General features: G+C 46.4%; 2 protein-coding genes across 2 annotated transcripts; both read left to right on the top strand.

Annotated features, from left to right (window-relative positions):
* Positions 1-4,081: 4,081 nt before the first annotated feature.
* On the top strand, positions 4,082-8,718 carry LOC143824817 (arylacetamide deacetylase-like 4). The gene is made up of 4 exons (XM_077312551.1): positions 4,082-4,252; positions 5,029-5,245; positions 6,605-6,668; positions 7,944-8,718. The coding sequence occupies exons 1-4, from the start codon at positions 4,082-4,084 to the stop codon at positions 8,716-8,718; spliced, it is 1,227 nt and encodes a 408-aa protein (XP_077168666.1).
* A 2,339-nt stretch (positions 8,719-11,057) lies between these two features.
* On the top strand, positions 11,058-14,389 carry LOC143824612 (arylacetamide deacetylase-like 4). The gene is made up of 4 exons (XM_077312041.1): positions 11,058-11,234; positions 11,857-12,073; positions 12,382-12,445; positions 13,609-14,389. Exons 1-4 carry the CDS (start codon positions 11,058-11,060, stop codon positions 14,387-14,389), a joined length of 1,239 nt encoding a protein of 412 aa, XP_077168156.1.
* The last annotated feature ends 5,504 nt before the right edge of the window (positions 14,390-19,893 follow it).

Raw genomic sequence — 19,893 nt, forward strand, 5'->3', positions numbered from 1 at the left:
ATCCAGATGGCGGCGCGGTCACCCTAAAATAAAAATCCAATCATTTGGAGGAAGCACGAGGACGGAGAATAGGCTGGAGTTCAACCACAAAGCCCAATTCATCACAAATTTTGCCTTATTGGTGGTTCGCAAACCAAAGTTTGTGACAGATCTACCATCACAAAGAAAACTATGGTCACAACTTCCATGAACTTTAAAAGCAGCTCATGATGGCCACAGTACAGAGAGGAGTGTAAAGGGACTCTGAGTCCCTTGAAAGCATTTCTCAGTCTCCTTGTGTGTCTCCTCCCATCCCCTTCAGGAAGCCAGGAGGGAGCTGATGATCCAATGGTTTCTTGCCCGGCCTGGGATATTCTCTTTTATTTGACCCTGGACTCCACCTTCTATTCCCAACCCTCAAACCTCCCTTCCTGCAGTTGCCGTTGATTCCCTGTTGATCAAAGCAGCAACAACAAAGGTGTACACGCTACAACCAAATCGACACACAATGAATTCCCATGCAACAGACTTGCAAAAAGAACCAAGCGTGAAATAAATAGCCTTTCCACTGTTATTTGCTTTCCTATTGGAATTTTTCTGGTCTCACTGGGGTCATGTTATTGTATTTGGTTCAGAAGGGTCTATTAAGAAGGGTTAGGGTTAGGGTTGGTTCTTACATGCCGCTTTTCTCTACCCAAAGGAGTCTCAAAGCGGCTTACAATCACCTTCCCTTCCTCTCCCCACAACAGACACCCTGTGAGGGAGGTGAGACTGAGAGAGCCCTGATATTACAGAAAAAGAAGAATTGGTTCTTACATGCCGCTTTTCTCTACCCAAAGGAGTCTCAAAGCAGCTTACAATCACCTTCCCTTCCTCTCCCCGCAACAGACACCCTGTGAGGTGGGTGAGGCTGAGTGAGCCCTGATATTCCTGCTCAGTAAGAACAGCTTTCTCAGTGCTGTGGCAAGCCCAAGGTCACCCAGCTGGCTGCATGTAGGGGAGTGGGGAATCAAACCCATTTCATCAGGTTAGAAGCCAGCACTCTTAACCACTTCACCAAGCTGGCTATCAAAGATCAAGGGATGACTGTATGACAGTTAGCAATTACAGCCAGGGCACAAACCGCTCCCAAGGCACTTGAACCATTTGCCACTGGACCAAAACGAGGCCAGAGGTTGGCTCACCTTAATCATGGTCTTTGGACACTCATAAAAGAGCTTCTGTCCAGCAACTATGAAGAATTAAATTAAAAGATGCGAAGAGATTATGCTGTCACGTGTCCTGAAACAGTGTTTATGACAGTGGCTCCTAACTCCGATGGACCATGTTGAAATACAAGGTCAGAGTGTACATTAAAGTGCTTATAAAATAACCAATTTAATATGTATTATACAGGGAGCACCTATGTAAAACGAGCTGGTCTCGGGAGTGACGGGGAAATAAATTTAATAATAATAATAAAAATTAAAATTTTAGGTATCTGAATATCAGGTTGTGAAATTTACAAGTGTGTTTGATGAACCACATGAAACCAAGCATGACTCTTCTTTGGAGTATTCTCTTATCAGGTTGTGCAATTTACAAGTGTATCCCATGGAGCACATGAAACCAGGAATGACTCTTTGGAGAATTCTCTTACAAGTGATGGCTTTTCTGTTTGCTGCTTTCCTGCTGCTACTGGCCTGGGCTACCTGTGATCCTTCTCCATGGGCAGTCAATAGAATCAAAACATCTCACTGGGTGTGTGCGATTTTGATCTAGTCTTTTGACAATAAATGTGATCGTCCAACATTGTGATGTGTTTCCCTACAAACTTAGCTTTGTTTCAGGCTAACGGAATCAGAATGGTTAGGTAGCTAGAATCAGAATCAGATTGAAGTTTACTATACCAGCCCTACACACTAGTGACAGATTTTATTTTCCTGGGCTCCAAGATCACTGCAGATGGTATTAGGTCTGCGGGTTCAGTGATCACAGACTCCATGACTTCAAAACAGCTCTTTTTATTTAGCAACTCCAGCAACAGGCTACAACTACTGAACTGAGAACAACAGGCAAACTCATGCACTTTTATACCTTTCAGGCAGCCAGCTGCTCCCTCTGATTGGCTCTAAGATGAGCAATCCGATTGGCCCTAGTGGAGCAATCTGAGCAATCCGATTGGCCCTTAAGCAGAGCAGTCTCTAGTGGAGCAAACCGATTGGCCCTTAAGCAGAGCAATCTCTAGCGGAGCAATCTGATTGGCCCCTAAGCGGAGCAATACGATTGGCTCTGGCAGAGTGATCAGGTTTCTTGATTGGTTCATTCCTTGGCTAGCAGACAACCCTCATTTGCATCTGTGTCCAAATGGCCACAGACATAACAGGGGACTGCAGCAACGAAATTAAAAGATGCTTGCTCCTGGGGAGGAAAACTATGGCAAATCCAGACAGCATCCTAAAAAGCAGAGACATCACCCTACCAACAAAAGTGTGTCTAGTCAAGGCTATGGTCTTCCAAGTTGCAATGTGTGGCTGTGAAAGTTGGACCATAAGGAAGGCCGAGCGTCAAAGAATTGAGGCTTTTGAACTCTGGTGCTGGAGAAGATTCTTGCGAGTCCCTTGGACTGCAAGGCGAACAAACCGGTCAGTCCTAGAGGAGATCAGCCCTGACTGCTCCTTAGAAGGCCAGATCCTGAAGATGAAATTCAAATACTTTGGTCACCTCATGAGAAGGAAGGACTCCCTGGAGAAGAACCTAATGCTGGGAGCGATCGAGGGCAAAAGAAGAAGGGGACGACAGAGAATGAGGTGGCTGGATGGAGTCACTGAAACAGTCGGTGCGAGCTTAAATGGACTCCGGGGAATGGTAGAGGACAGGAAGTGGAAAGTGCAGGAGGGAAAGTGCAAAAGGATCCACTGCTGGAGAAAACAAAGGCAAAGATCATGCCTTAGAGGAAGTCATAATACATTCACGATTTCTCATGGCAAGATATAAAAACTTTGCAATGGGTTCAATAATATCAGGGCTCTGGGATGTCAAAAGACACTGAATCTTACGTTCATCCGAATGCAGTTCTCTTTCACACAGCAGTCAGTTAAGAAATTTAGCTCTGATCGAGGAATAAAATGGACAATGGAAGAAAACGTGTGTAATCGATTCTGCACAGCATTGTCCACAGGGGCACAACCTCGTTGCACCCTGAGTCTGTCTTGTTTGCCATGTACTCCTCGTTCATTGTTTGTTTTTGACTTTGGTCATATCATCTTGCTCTGGTGAGCCCCTATCCCTCACAGTTCAATAAATGCCACGATGTCAGCGTCCACTTTATGAGGGCACGTGTCCTTCCTTAGGGCCAGGGACCTGGTTCCTAACCACTACCCCTTCCCGTGTTCTGGCGAGAAAACAAACTTTTGATCTGGAGATGGAAGGCTGAGTCGACCTTGAGCCGGCTGCTGGGATTAAACTCCCAGCCTCATGGGCAGAGCTTTCAGACTGCATGTCTGCTGCCTTACCACTCTGCACCACAAGAGTGGTATATATATTCATATTCTCAAATAAATCAATTCCAAAATCCAAATGTCTGTTTATTTCTGGAATCACAAGCTTCTTAGGCAAATAATACATGATAAATATTTTGGGCAAGATGCAGCAAGCTTGGCAGTAGGATAGGACCCAATTCTACCACATGCCAATACTATTAGCCACCTGGACTGATGACATTAATCATCGTACAACATATAGTTTGTTGGCTGGCTTCATGGTGCATGGGTGGCTCTCTTCCATGTCCAAAAAAGACGGAGAGATTAATATATTGCTGCAGGAGCATTCCCAGGCCATTGATCTCTAAATCGATCTCCAGGAAGAGTCCTATCCTCATTGGGAAAAAGAGTCAAAACACTTCACAAAAGATGGACTAGCTGATTGCATCTCTATAAAAACAGAACAACAAAAAGGTCCGCCTCTAATTAACCACTCCACCCATCCATTCAGAGATGGGTGTCAAGAGAGGCTCTCTTCAGCCAGTATATCTGCTTGAACCTTTCCCAGCTGGAATTCTTACAGTCCTGGGGAGCCCATCTACAAGCGATTCTCCAACCGGAAGCATCTGCGTGAACAACCAATGGGCCCGATCAGGACTGTTCTTGCGCTGCTGGCCGTTCCTCTGCTTTTCCCTTTCCTGCTGGGATGGGCTGTGTATTACCAATTGTCCACAGTGAGCATTCCCGCCGGAATCGACGAAGGTCTAAAGCTGCGATTGCTACACCTTCTAATTGCCATTTCGTTTGGGTTGGTAAGTAGACTTGAGGCGATCTCGCGTTTGGGAGGGGAGAAACGTACGACCGAGACCGCCCTTAAAATGGCCAGATTGGAGCATGGGCTTCAGAGGGGTCTGGGAGGAAGCTTTTGTGTCCTCTGTCTAACAGCCAGCAAAGGCGAGAGCCTTGGGCTAATGCGTTGGTTGACCCCACCCATGTCATCTGGAGGCCAGGATGAATTCTATTTCAGCGGGCAACATAAAGCCGGTCCTGTTCTATTCGAACTGCCTGTTCTGGGTAGTTGTCTCTCTCCCTGAGCCTCATTGACCTGAGGAACTCCACCTATGGTTGCCCAATGAGGTAGTGGAATTCTTCTCTCCTTGTGGGCGAACCTTTTTCCCATTCAAGTTTCTAGCCTTTCGTCAACAATAGTTGATCTGGGCAGTGATTGCTTAATGGCGACAGGTCTGGTCTTGGGGGGGGGCCCTGTGAATGCGTTTATGGAACAGATTATGCCAGGGGTAGTCAACCTGTGGTCCTCCAGATGTCCATGGACTACAATCCCCAAGAGTCCCTGCCAGCATTTGTCTCCAGATGACATGGGTTACGAAAAAAAGAAAAGTTTATATACTATGGCAGGCAAATCCTTTTCGGCTATCTCCTCCTTATTAAGGGTCATGTTAAAAAGCATTTGTTTCCTTAAAGGCAGAGCGGATACACATGTTCTCTAGGCATGGCTCTGAAGAATATGGAAGGCATGCACCTTTAATTCTCGATATTTTTCTCTCCCTTTATATTTCACTGTAAACAGGACTACATTTGCTGGAAAATGGGCCTTTGCAACAGGCTTACGATACTGAGGTTTATTGTGGATGGAATTCCTCCTTTACGTGACCCAAAGCTGTCCATCAAGGATGACTTTATTAAGGGGGTGCCTGTAAGGAGTTATCAACCGAAAAGGCCATCAACTGGATTGCGGAGAGGAATTCTGTTCTTCCACGGAGGAGGAGGAGTGCTTGGGAGCATCGGTAATAAAAGTGTTTGTAATCAACCAGTTTGGTGTAGTGGTTAGGAGTGCGGACTTCTAATCTGGCATACTGGGTTCGATTCTGCACTCCCCCACATGCAGCCAGCTGGGTGACCTTGGGCTCGCCACAGCACTGATAAAGCTGTTCTGACCGGGCAGTGATATTAGGGCTCTCTCAGCCTCACCTACCCCACAGGGTGTCTGTTGTGGGGAGAGGAATGGGAAGGCGACTGTAAGCCGCTTTGAGCCTCCTTTGGGTAGGGAAAAGCGGCATATAAGAACCAACTCTTCTTCTTCTTCTTTTTAAGATGTACGCTGCATCTACACTTCCTCAGATATCGTGCTATGATTGGGCAATAATTATCAATGATCCTTAGCAAACGGGTAGTCTTGTGTGAACAGGCTGATCCAATTGCAAACGATTCATTCTATTTATATTCTGCTTTTCAGACCAATTTTATCTCAAGATTACATGAAGGCTAGGGACCAATGAAGAGTCTTAATGCCGTTGGAAAATTCTTTCTCTACACTGATTCTAGACTTGGTCCTTTCAACATGGAGGGATTTCAAGAAAGCTATTTCAGGGCCTCCATTGATTCCACCCCTCCCTTGAGCCAGGTCCATTCTGCACACCTTGGGTAATGTGTGAGAGCCAGCTTGGTGTAGTGAGGAGTGAGGACTTCTAATCTGGCTTGATTCTGCGCTTCCCCACATGCAACCAGCTGGGTGACCTTGGGCTCGCCACAGCACTGATAAAGCTGTTATGACTGAGCTCTCTCAGCCTCACCTACCCCACAGCTTGTGTGTTGTGAGGAGAGGAAAGGGAAGGTGATTGTAAACCGCTTTGGGACCCCTTTGGGTAGAGAAAAGCGGCATATAAGAACCAACCTTCTTCTAATGCACTTTAATTGCACTTTAGAAGACCATTTCCCTGTTTCACATGGGAAAATCCAGCTGCAAAAGTGCTCTGAAAGTACATTATCCAACGTGTGTGGAATCAGAACTCAGAAACTAAGCAGGGTCAGCCCAGGGCTCATTCCGCACACATTGGACAATGCACTTTCAAAGTGAAAGCTGCATTTTCCTGTGCGGAACAGGAAAATCTACTTCTAAAGTGCATTGAAAGTACATTATCTATTGTGTGCAGAATAGGCCCTGGTTTGTATTCAGATGGGAGACCTCCAAGAAAGACCAGGGTTGTGGCATGGAGGCGGGCAATGGCCAACCACCTCCGAATGTCTCTTGGCTTGAAAACCCAACTGCACTTTCTGGCCCTGTACTGAGAACCAGCTCCGAAGATGCCTGAACATGAGCAAGGATTTCCACTTTAAACACTCTTGCCCTACCCATTCTTTTCCAGATTTGTACGAGAGATTGTGCCGCTACATCGCCAAGGAAAGCGACTCAGTGCTTCTGTCTGTTGGGTGGGTGAACCCTTTCTTTTATGGAATTGTGAATGTTGTTGCATGGTCAGTCTTTCCTCTTTCTTTCTGGCATTCAGAGGTACTCGAACACAATGTCATAGTCACAACAGTGTCATAGTCACAGCCACGAAATGCCACCACTGTCGAGTCCAGCTGCTGCGGCTTATCTTCAGTGATAGTTCTTGTGTTGACAGCCAATCAAATATCCAATGGCCAATCAGAAATCTTCCTGGGCAAAAGCCCCACCTGACCCTGCGTAGCAGCCCTGAAATTCCTTGCTACACGTGAAAGTACCTTATACTGAATTGGAGCCTTGGTCTGTTGAAATCAGGGTGTGAGGTAGAGGTCTTTCACATCACCTACCACCTGATCCACAACTGGAGAAATTGGAGATTTAGACCTGTGACCTCTACCACAGAGCTCCTGAGTCGTCTCCCACCCAAATACGGACCAGGGCCAACCCTGCTTAGCTTCCAGAACCTCAACAGGCGAAGACCCGTCAGCCGTAATGCAAGCAAATGAAATAATTTTCAGGCTGGCGATGGCAAATGAACAGTGTATTCCCCTATAAACAGTTCCTCAAACTTCCAAAACACCAAAACGAACTCCTAGGCATTTTTTTGTTTTGAGGAATTATTTATAGGGGAATGGACTGTTCATTTGTCATCAGCAGCTTGAAAATCATTTCATTTTCTAGCTTCCAGAACCTGACAAGAGTGGGCTCAGAGAGTGAACCAGATCAAGGTCAGCAAGGACATTAGAACCCACCAGATTTGAGGTGTGAGGTCTTCCTCCTTTGCTTATTTATGCTTAAAAGGTAAAGGTAAAGGTATCCCCTGTGCAAGCTCCTGACCCTTGGGGTGGTGCCCTCTAGCGTTTTCATGGCAGACTCAATACGGGGTGGTTTGCCAGTGCCTTCCCCAGTCATGACCGTTTACCCCCCAGCAAGCTGGGTACTCATTTTACCGACCTCGGAAGGATGGAAGGCTGAGTCGACCTTGAGCCGGCTGCTGGGATTGAACTCCCAACCTCATAGACAGACAGCTTCAGAAAGCATTTCTGCTGCCTTACCACTCTGCGCCACAAGAGGCTCTTTACGCTTACTTACTTAGTAATTACACACACACACACACACACACACATTTTAAAGGGGCCATAGCGAGCCCTGCTGGGTGTTTGTGTCTGTCATTTTGAAATGGGGGTACCTTGGGGGAATTTGAGAAGGCCAGTCTGTGCAACATGTGCCATGTGTATTTCTTATCTTGCTTCCAACAGCTACCATCTCGCTCCGGAGAGCTCTTATCCATCACAGTTCAAGGAATGCCTGGAGGTCACCATTCACTTCATGCAGAATTCAGAAAACTACGGGGTTGACCCTGCCCGTATAATACTCAGTGGGGACAGCTTTGGAGGCACCCTGACTGCTTACCTCTGCCAGGAGCTGAAAGGCAGAAGCGATCTCCCCAGCGTCCGTGCTCAGGTGCTGATCTATCCTTTTCTGCAAGGGCTAGACTTCAATTTACCTTCCTATCAGCAGTACAGCCACGTTCCTATCCTAAGCCAAAAACATGTAGCCTATTTATCCACATTCTATTTCGATGCACCCTCATCAATTATTGACATGATAGTTTCAGGACAACTGTTCCCTGATAGGACAATAATGAAGTACAGGGAATGGGTACGTGCAGATCTCATCCCTCCGGAGTTTCAAACCAGAAACCACCCTCCAGCCCTGCCAGCTTCCCGCAAGATTAACATAATCGACGTGCTGAGCAAGGTGCTCACCCAAAGACTTTCCCCGCTCTTGGCTGATGATTCCTTTTTCAAAGGGCTTCCGGAGGCTTTCATCCTAACCTGCGAATACGACGTTCTAAGGGACGATGGCCTGTTGTATAAGAAACGACTGGAAGACAATGGGGTCCTGGTATCGTGGTACCACTTTGAGGGGGGGTTTCATGCCTGTCTGTGCCTGCTGCACCACTGGCTACTCCCTTTCTCCACTGGCAAAAAAGGAGCCGATTCTATAGTGAATTACGTAAAATGCCTGTAAATTCTAACATGGTCTCAGGGCTTCTCAAACAGGATGTCCGACTGTTCAGAAACGAGCTCTGTTTTTATCGCCTCTGCTACAAACCATCGTAATCATGTGCTCTCAAGTGGCTTTCGTCTTATTTGCTGTCAAGTTGCTTTCATCTTATTTGCTGTCAAGTTGCTTTCATCTTATTTGCTCTCAAGTTGCTTTCATCTTATGGATCAATGATTTCCAACAGGTCCTGTAGTTTTTTTGGGTTTTTTTTTTTTGCAAGGTGAAGACCATGGCTTCCTTTACGTGAGCCAACCTATCTCATATTGGTTCCTTCTGCCTTTAACTTCTCCTTGCACTGTTTTTCAAATGGGTCGCCGTGTTGGTCAGAAGTAGCACAATAAAATCAGAGCCCAGTGGCACGTTTGAGACCAGCAAAGATTTATTCAGGGCGTGAGCTTTCGAGGGCAAGCACTCTTTGTCAGACTATGAACTCCTTATATGACAGGGAATATATAGCAAAGATCAATTCTGTTACATCAGTAGACTGTGTCACGCAACCAAATGCAGCCAGTGATAATCCTTTGTCAAAACAGCCAACCAATCCCCTGGAATTCAGTGTAGTTTACAAAAAACACAAGGAGGAACCAAACTGCCTTTTATTAGTGATCAAAGCGCCTCACCTCACCATATGCTGCTTGCCCCATCTGTCTCCATACAACTGTGAAACATTCCTTCATTGCCACATAATACGTGTTCCAATAGCTGTTCTATGTGTTTCAATAAAGCAGAACAAATTATAGAATGTTGTGTTTATACCTGATAGGTTGTCCAGGTCTGTCCCTCACTCACCTTCTCTGGGTGAGGTGGCTTCTAATTTGGGAGCTGGGTTTGATTCCCTGCTCCTCTGCAGGCAGCCAGCTGGGTGACCTTGGGCTTGTCACTGACAGTGCTGTTCTCCCAGAGCAGTCCCGTCAGAGCTCTCTCGGTCCCACCCACCTCACAGGGTGTCTGTTGTGGGGAGAGGAAGGGAATGTGATTGTAAGACGCTTTGAGACTGCTTCGAGTAGAGAAAAGCGGCATATAAGAGCCAGCTCTTCTCCTTCCTCAGTAATCTCAGGGCTCTCTCAGCCCCACCTCCCTCACAGGGTGTCTGTTGTGGGGAGAGGAACGGTAGGCAATGGTAAGCAGTTTTAAGACTCCTTCTGGCAGCGAAAAGCAGGGTATAAAAAACCCTCTTCTTCCTCACCTTTCAACATCTGATTTGTAATGTTAATACTCTGTTCTGCCTTCAGTCCCTCTACAGCAGGGGTAGTCAACCTGTGGTCCTCCAGATGTCCGTGGACTACAATCCCCATGAGCCCCTGCCAATGTTTGCTGGCAGGGGCTCATGGGAATTGTAGTCCACGAACATCTGGAGGACCACAGGTTGACTACCCCTGCTCTACAGCATCATAGAACACTCTCTCTGGTACAATAATTTACAAGTCGGTTTCTGATGGCCTAGGCTGAATGGGGGGGGGGGGATGGGAGACAACAATTCCCATGAGCCCCTGCCAGCCCATGAGCCTCTTTATCACCTTCAAGGCCAAAATAATCAGCTCTAGGTGAGAACTTGGGATCCACAAGATGGGAGGGAGAGAACTGGAGTGACGAGGTAACTATCTAGACCAGGAGTGGCCAAACTGTGGCTCTCCAGATGGACCGGTTCATATATCTGAGAGAGCATTTGTAGACAGTGGGGCTGTGTGTTACCCATTTCCTTTGCATCCCTTGCTCAATCTGGCACCGTGCTAAAAGTACGCTTGTGAACATTTTAAAAATAAATACTTTATAACATTTGATGCTGGTAGTGGTTCCTTGTATCACACAAGCCTCCACCATCTCAAACACACTATTGTAAAAGGAGCGCAGGGGGAAGGCTGGCAGCTGGCAAGTGGCTATTCTTCCAGGGCCAAACAAGGCAATAAAGCGTACCGATGGTGACCAGGCAGCAGGCAGCGGAAGACACAGAGGAAAGGCAGCAGAACTTGGAAGGAAAGCTGGGAGTCGTCACTCTCAGCTGGCAATTCCATGCAGAGTTCAGGTGGCGGCCTAGAAATATATTTGAGTTTTCTCCAGCATTATCTCTCGTGATTATGAAGAAGCAACCGTGCCCTCATGCACCTTTGAAAAAAGTGCTCTGATAACAGTGCTCTTTTGAAATGCCTCCCAAGAACGTGGCACTGATGAAAATCATTCTTGTTACAAATAGTCCAACCTGCTCCTCTCTGCCTATATAATGGGAGATGTCATGGACTAGTCGTGCATTCACTTTGCCCTGGGATCGCAAAGGTACAATTTGTTAGTCCGCCTTTGAAGACTTGATGTCGTTGCTATGGGACCTCCTATGGCTGGCATCAGCCGTTCTGGCCGTTGGCATTTGCTTGCTGCTAGCCTGGGCTATTTGTTACCAGTTCTTGACGACGGAAGTTCCCCCCGGAATATGTCAACCTCTGAAGATCAGGGTGCTGCATATGGTAGCATCCATGGGTTTTGCTCTGGTAAGTTATTTGGAACTGGAAAAAAAAATACAATTACAAACCCATCACAAGGAGGCCATTTCCGGAGGTAGCTCTGCGGGTTTACAGTAGGATGGCTGGATACGAGTCTGCCAGCATCCTTGGAGACCGACCAGGTTTTGAGGATATGAGCTTTTGAGAGTCGAAAGGATCTGACGGAGGGAGCTTTCTCAAAAGTCCATACTCCAAAAATCTTGTGGGTCTTCAAGATGCTACCATACTTAAATCTATCAATCACAAGGAGAGTGTCTAGGACAGGAACTCTCAACCCTAGGGTTTCTTGACCGCCTTGGGTTTTCTGAATGGGTGGGATTTTTTATATTAATTTTTAAAAAATTGTTAAACATGTATCAGGTGATATGATCATAGATGGTCATGTTGACCTGCCCCCCCCCATGGCCAATGATGGTCCTGGAGGGGGTAGGAAGGGGAGGGGCCCCGGGTGGGCGTGTCTACAGTTATACTTCCCAACCACGTATTTCCTGATTTAGCCTGTGAAATGTTGGCGGGAATGCATCTTCTCAACTGAAAGCCCTTCACAATTCAGTCGTGTATTGTCATGTCCGCAATATGTAAATTCTGTGTTCTCTATCATTGTCAACAGGACTATATTTTCTGGATGGCGGGTCTTTGCAAAGCGTTCACAATTTGGAGGATCCTGATAGATGGAATCCCACCAATGGCAGACCCCAGTCTATTGATCAAGAATGAATACTTTGATAATGTCCGGGTGAGGGTCTACAAAGCCAAAAGACCCTCTCCTGAGAAGAGGAAAGGAATCGTATTTTTCCATGGAGGAGGTGGCATTTTTGGAAGCATAGGTAAAGACCACTTTTCAATTCTTCTCCTTCTTCTCCTTCATCTCCTTCTCCTCCTCCTCCTCCTCCATCTTCTTCTTCTTCCTCTTGTTCCTCTTCCTCTTCCTCCTCCTCCTCCTCCTCCTCCTCTTCCTCTTCTTCTTCTTCTTCTTCTTCTGTTGGATTTTCCTGTGAGAGACAGGAAAATCTACTTCTAATGTACATTGAAAGCCCATTGCAGAACAAGCCCCGGGAGTTTTACTGCAAATGTGATCCACCCATCCGCCGTCATAATCATGAACTGAACTCACCACACTTTTATCCCCTTTTAGATGCGTATGAAAGAGTGTGTCGCTACATAGCCAAGAAGACTGATGCGGTGGTGGTATCTGTTGGGTAAGTGGCCCAGTTTTTCAATACCCGTGGCAGATCATGTTAACAGCTCTGAACCAATAACTACTTAAATGTTACTTCACATATATCCTATCTTTCTCCTGATTGGAAACATTTAAAAACAACAACAACAATATAATGTTTGTTTGGAATTGCCCTACTGACCCAGGGGGTCCCTTCCAACTCTACGATTCTATGATTCTCTGGTTCTATGGTTCAAATTCAAATGTATCTAATACAGCACTGCAGCCAGATAAAACAGATAATTCTATGATCCTGCTCACTTCTCCACTTAGCCAGGTTGGTGTATGCTCCTCCACAGTGTATCTATTGTACACCGTCCTGAACCGTCTGGCCTTCTTGTTGGTTTCTCCATCCGGAGGTTGCCATCCCTACTCCAGGCCAATAAGCAGCAGAGGTTGTTGACCCTTGCCTTCCTCTGCAGAGCCTTCCTTGGTGGTCTGCCATCCAAACCCAACTCTGCTAAGCTTCCAAGTTCACCTGAGATGGGGTGACACTGTGTCACGGGGTATCACACCCAAATGGTAACCCACACGATAAGGGTTGCTTATGCTGGTTGCTATGAACATAAGAAAAGCTGGATCAGACCTGTGGTCCATCTAATTCAGCATCCTCTTTCTCATGACAGCCAATAGAATCAGAGTCCAGAAGCACCTTTAAGACCAACAAAGCACTCTTAGATTCGAAAGCTCACACCTGAATAAATCTTTGTTGGTCTTAAAGGTGCTTCTGGACTCTGATTCTATTGTGCTGCTTCACACGGCGACCCATTTGAATCTATCATGACAGCCAGACCGCTTACCTGGGGTCCATGAACAGGGCAGAGAGGCCAAGGCCTTCCCCTGACATAGCCCCCTAACACGGGTCTGTCATGGATAGTAGCCATGTAAGGATGTGTCCGCCATGAACTGACCTCATCTCCTCTTAAATCCTTGTAAACTCACGGCGATCACTGCTTCCAACAGCACTAAATTTCACACTGGAGGGGGGATATTAAGTAAAAGATCACTTATCCTGGATGCTTTAGGTTTCAGCTGCTCCTGCAATGAGCAGGGGGTTGGACAAGATGGCCCATCCGGCCCCTTCCAACCAACTCTGTGATTCTAGAACACGGATGAAGTAGCAACCTTGTCTTTTCATTCTAGGTACCATCTGGCTCCCGAGTATCAATATCCCACACAGTTCAAGGAATGTCTAAGTGCTACCACATTCTTTATGAAGACGGCAGAGAAATATGGAGTCGATCCCACTCAGGTTATAATTAGCGGAGATTCCTTTGGAGGCACGCTTGCTGCTTACGTGGTCCAGAAGCTGGTGAAGAGACCACAGGTTCCCAGGCCCCGTGCTCAGATCTTGATCGGCCCTTGCATCCAAAGCCTGGATTTCAATCTGCCCTCTTATCAGCAAAACCATTTTGTCCCTATTGTCCCCTGCAGAGTTTTTCTGTTATTTGCTTCCTGGTACTTGGCCGATAGCACTACTGTGTTGGAATACCTTTATAAGGACCTGTTCACCCCCGAAGACGCGATGACGAAGTGCCAGAAATGGCTACATTTGGATCGTATCCCTGAGGAATTTCAAATGAAAAAACCCTGTCAGGAAATCTCAGCCCTCCCTTCCCCTGCTTGTAACATAGATTTCTTAATAAAGAATTTATACAAATCAACATTTTCCCCCCTTCTGAATGAAAAGGACATCTTTCCCCACCTTCCTGATGCTTTCATTTTAACCTCTGAGTTTGACCTTCTGAGAGACGACGGACTCTTGTACAAGAAGCGTCTAGAAGACAATGGGGTCCAGGTGACCTGGAGACATCTCAAAGATGGATTTCATGGGGTGCTGTACTTTTTTAACCATTGGTTTCTCGCTTTTCCATGCTCTGCTGTAGCAGTCGACCACATAGTGGGGTACATCAAACGTTTATAAATGTGTAATGTTCAGAGGTTCCCTGTGCTGGGTTCTTTCCCCCTTTCCAGTAATATAGAAATGTTATTTTGTGGCGCTGTTGCAATAAAAACAATCCTCAAAAAAAAAACAACCCAACAATGTCTTATTTTAATTTGGTGGTTAAAGGTAAAGGTAAAGGTATCCCCTGTGCAAGCACCGAGTCATGTCTGACCCTTGGGGTGACGCCCTCCAGCGTTTTCATGGCAGACTCAATACGGGGTGGTTTGCCAGTGCCTTCCCCAGTCATCACCGTTTACCCCCCAGCAAGCTGGGTACTCATTTTACCGACCTCGGAAGGATGGAAGGCTGAGTCAACCTTGAGCCGGCTGCTGGGATTGAACTCCCAGCCTTATGGGCAAAGCTTTCAGACGGCTGCCTTACCACTCTGCGCCACAAGAGGCTCATTTTGGTGGTTATATATATATAATTCATTTCTTTCAGGCCTTTCGATTCTGCTTTTCAACCCAAACAACAGCCCTCAAGGCGGTCAGCATCAGAACATTAAAACAAGCTATAAATAAGCGATATATAAAATAACTGGATGCAAACAGGAACACGCAACACACATTACAGCAAGAACAGGAAGGAGGGCCAAAGGCAGTTTTGAGGGTATGCCAAACAGCACAGTTACCTGCTGTTGGAAGACAATGATAGAAGGAGAAAGAAGAATCGCACAGGGGGGGAAAAATTGTACTTTTTGAATTTGGCCCGAATCAATTTGGCCGAATCGGAATCACTCGAAGCAATGGTTCGGTATAGTGATCCGAATTCAGATGATTTGTATTCGGCCGAATTGATTCAATGCCATTGTAACCTATGGCGCTATTAAAGTCAATGGGAATTTTTTGCCTTTTTGGCTATTCTGTGGGCCGAGGTGGGGGTTTAAGGTCTAGGCGCCAAATTTGCTGTGCCACCATTGTTTCCTATAGTGGGGGGGGGGGGAGACACGACCAGAGAATCACAGTGGAAATTGCATGGAGAACCCTCTTTGGGTACCCCTATAATTGGACCTCTTGGTTCAACGTTTTTGAAATTGGGGGGGGGGGGTCTTTTAAGGAGAGGCTCCAGTAGCTACACTTCAAGTTTGGTGCCTTGACCTCAAACCTCCACCCCTGAGACGGAAGGTAAAATTTCCCATTGATAGGCTATAATGGAGAATCCCAGTTGCTGAAACACATTCCAGTTACCGAATCACCATTAGGATATCACTGATTCAACCAGTTTAAAATATAGGGATAGAAGATTTGGCTCAGATATGTCCAAAAAGTACCCAAATCAGCTTTGATATTGGTACATTTCGACTTACCCAAACTGAATCATCCATCCCTAGAAGAATTGCCCTGAGGAGGGTGCTCCAAAGTTTTGGCACCATGATTGATATGGCCTTTTCTTGCCTTTGTCCATTGGCCCTGAATCCTTCCTGCCTTTGTCCATCGGCCCTGAATCCTTCCTGCCTTTGTCCATTGCCCCTGAATCCTTCCTGCCTTTGTCCATCAGCCCTGAGTCCTTCCTGCCTTTGTCCATTGCCCCTGAATCCTTCCTATCTTTGTCCATCAGCCCTGAGTCCTTCCTGCCTTTGTCCATTGCCCCTGAATCCTTCCTGCCTTTGTCCATCGGCCCTGAATCCTTCCTGCCTTTGTCCATCAACTCTGAGTTCTTCCTGCCTTCACCCAGCCCTGGTGGGCAACAATGATGCCATCCCACACATGTCGAATAATGCGCTTTCAATGCACATTAGAAGCCGATTTTCCATTTTGCACAAGAAAATCCAGCTGCAACAACACATTGGAAATGCATTATCCCACATGTGCCGAATGGTCATTCTTCTCAAGTTTCTTACATCTTAGAAAGTGCTATTGAGATTATGCTGACGTTGTACTTATTGCAGGGTTACAGCACAGTAATTATGTAGGAGGCATGAGTTTTCCCTGGCCTTTTTATCTATTCCCTTGCCCAATACATACACCTCAAAGGTGGAAATCTCAACCTCTCAAGTGATCATCAACTTTGAGTAACTGATAGGATGATGGAGGACGTTGAGAAATATTGACATGTTAAATTGAGCACCAGCCACGAGATCCAATGACAGATGCATGGAGTTGCTAAAGGCTTACTCTTAGTCACGCTGGTCGCCATTTTATTGGTTAAATTTTATTGCTAAAGGATCTCTACGTCTTGCTTCAAGATCAATGGAGAAATTGTTTCAAAAGAATTCCATTTTCTTGCAATCGAATGAGTTCAATATCTCAGGGAGGAAGTCTAAGTAGGTCTAGTCAGAGGGACGTCCCATTTTATTCCCAATGTGTACTTTTGGGGAAGACTTCAGCATTTGTACCCTGTTAGATAGTTTTAGAAGAAGAAGAAGAAGAAGAAGAAGAAGAAGAAGAAGAAGAAGAAGAAGAAGAAGAAGAAGAAGAGTTGGCTCTTATATGCCACTTTTCCCTACCCGAAGGAGGCTCAAAGTGGCTTACAGTCGCCTTCCCATTCCTCTCCCCATAACAGACACCCTGTGGGGTGGGTGAGGCTGAGAGAGCCCTGATATCACTGCCCGGTCAGAACAGCTTTATCAGCTCCATGATGAGCCCAAGGTCACACAGCTGGTTGCATGTGGGAGAGCGCAGAATCGAACCTGGCATGCCAGATTAGAAGTCCGCACTCCTAACCACTACACCAAACTGGCTCTCACTCCTAACCACTACACCAAACTGGCTTTTAGAGAGGAGCAAGACAACTATGTCATTAGGAGGCAAGATATTATGGGTAAAGCTCACTTACTTTGGACACATCATGTGATCAAACTTGCCAGAATAGTAATAGTAATAGTAATAGTAATAGTAATAGTAATAGTAATAGTAATAGTAATAGTAATAGTAATAGTAATAGTAATAGTAATAGTAATAGTAATAGTAATAGTAATAGTAATAGTAATAATTATATTTTGATTTATTTCCCGCCTCTCCCAGGAGGCTTAAGGCGGGTGACAGTAATCTCAACCCCATTAAAACCCATTAAAACCCCCATTAAAACATTAATACCAACATGGCGGCAAAGAGAAAATACCCCATCCCTCCCCATACTAATATCAGAGATAATGGAGATAATGCGATGTACACTTCCTAACTCTCAGGCATGGTTGGCAGCAAAAGGGAATGTTGTTGCCAAAGGATCCGCTGGCTCGACACGATCCAAGCCGACACAGGGATGACCATGAACCAATTAAAGAAGCAGTCAGAGACAGGGACGCACGACGGAGACTTTCCTATCGAATCGCCGAGGGTCGAACACGACTGAATGGATGACATCATCATCATCATCATCATCATCAATATTGCCTTCAATATTAATTTCTTACAAAAATTTGTACTCCGCTGTCAGAATCCCAAGATTGCTGCCATGAAACCTGTGCGTAACCATTTGTCTTAGAAACCTGTGCGTAACCATCTTGTCTACTTTCGCCTACTGTCTCACCCTGAAATGTATCTCTGCCTGGCCATGAATCCTTTTGCTCATAGAGGCTTTCGGTTGAGGCCGGGCAGCAAGAAGATCTAGCCCCCCCTCACAAATGTGACGGTTGCGTCTGTCATCTGCCCCCTCCCTTTCCCTTCTTAGGGGGTGTACAATTGGGTTAGCTATATCGAATTTTGCCGCCATTCTTGTCATAACTTTTGCATTAATTGTGTTATGTTTTAATGTGCTTTTATTGTTTTAGGGGATTGGTTTTTATGTGACCCACCTTGGGATATAAATTAAATACTACTACTACTACTACTACTACTACTACTACTACTACTACTACTACTAATGTAGCTTCTAGAGTAGGTTCTGTGCTCCCCAAGGTCAGTGCCGGGTCTCTTATTGCTCCTGGCTGCCTTCCCGGACCTACACCTGGGGTGCTTATTGTGTCGCTTAGGGATATGAACCTGCTTAGGCGGGAAAGTCTGGTGAATAAGATCTGCTGCCTTGAAACAGCTATTCAGCCTTGGCTTTGCAAGTCCTGGAAGAACTGCTCTAATTAAACCAGCTTTCCTTATTCAGCAAAGCTGTTGTTTCTTGGAGTCTGTCATCCTGACATCCGCCTTTCCCTTGTGGCTCAAAGGGGTTTACTGCTCCAGGCTTTCAAAGACATTAAATAAATCTCCTTTAACCCTCCACTCCCAAGGATGTGCCTGCATCTTAAACCCCCGTCAAAAAGCCCTTACGAATACAGCGGCCTGCTGTGTGTGCGGAGTCCCATCAAGACTCAGCCGACTTACAGCAACTCCATCGAGGGGCTTTCAAGGCCATTGGGAAGCAGAGCTGGTTTGCTGTGGCCTTCTCCTGCGGAGCCTTCCTGGTGGGGCCCCCGTCCAAGGACTGACCTTGCAGCTTCTGAGATATCATTGGACCTGGGCCCAGCTCAGGGTGTGTGGGCCCAAGCCATTGCACCCTCATGCGTAAAGCTACTAGGCAACCATTGAGATGGCATCGCTTGTAATTTCCACAGACATATCCTGACCCATCTTCAAGGTCATGTCATTTCATCAGCATGTGGCTTGTAAAATGCCTCCCTTGGCATTGTATCATAAAGTTTTCAAAATATCCAGGTCACTTACGCACAGGATGTTTGCCCCACCTTGGGTGTCACGGCAGTATGGTGTTTATGGAGACCTTCGAGAGCAGGATCTAGCCAACTTTCTCCCTCAGTTCTCCTCCTTACTGTAGATCCTATCCCACGCAGGTTTCATCTGTAATGATTCCATGATTCACAGCTTCATCTTTTCAGGTGGTCCCACGAGACGACTCCTCCCTTTACACCATCGGGGAAACTTGATAGGATCCAACTCTGGGGCTTCCCCTCTCCCTCCATCTTCCCTGTAATCCTTGTTTTGCTTTGATCCTTTGGGGAAAAGAGCTTGGGAAGAGATCTCAAAAGAGCCAGGGTTCAGTTAATGCAGCCATTTGGGGGAAGGGGGAAGGGGGAAGGGGGAAGGGGGAAGGGGGAAGGGGGAAGGGGGAAGGGGGAAGGGGAAAAGGGGGAAGGGGGAAGGGGGAAGGGGGAAGGGGGAAGGGGGAAGGGGGAAGGGGGAAGGGGGAAAGGGGGAAAGGGGGAAAGGGGGAAAGGGGGAAGGGGGAAGGCAGGCCAGCATGATCATATATGGTCCAATCACCCAATAAATGTCTAACACGTTTTTAAAACCTATTTTAAAAAATGTACTAACTGCCACCCGTTTAGGAAACCCCTTCCAGAGCCATCAAGAAACCCCAGGGTTTCACAAAACCTTGGTTGAGAAAGTCTGTCATAGAGGATGGGTAAGGTATCCTGAAGCAGCTAAGGAGCGACAAGTCGACTTGTCTGAATCTTCGGGAGTAGCTGGGGGAATACGCAGGCTGAATTGGCCACGGAGATAACAGGTGCTATTCTTGGTAAATACCATTCCAAGGCAAGGGGAGTGGCTGCTTCCCCTAATCTTGGGTTTTCATCACCCCCCCTGAGGTTTCTTACA

Source organism: Paroedura picta, chromosome 15 (genome assembly GCF_049243985.1).
Source record: "Paroedura picta isolate Pp20150507F chromosome 15, Ppicta_v3.0, whole genome shotgun sequence".
Lineage (NCBI taxonomy): Eukaryota > Metazoa > Chordata > Lepidosauria > Squamata > Gekkonidae > Paroedura > Paroedura picta.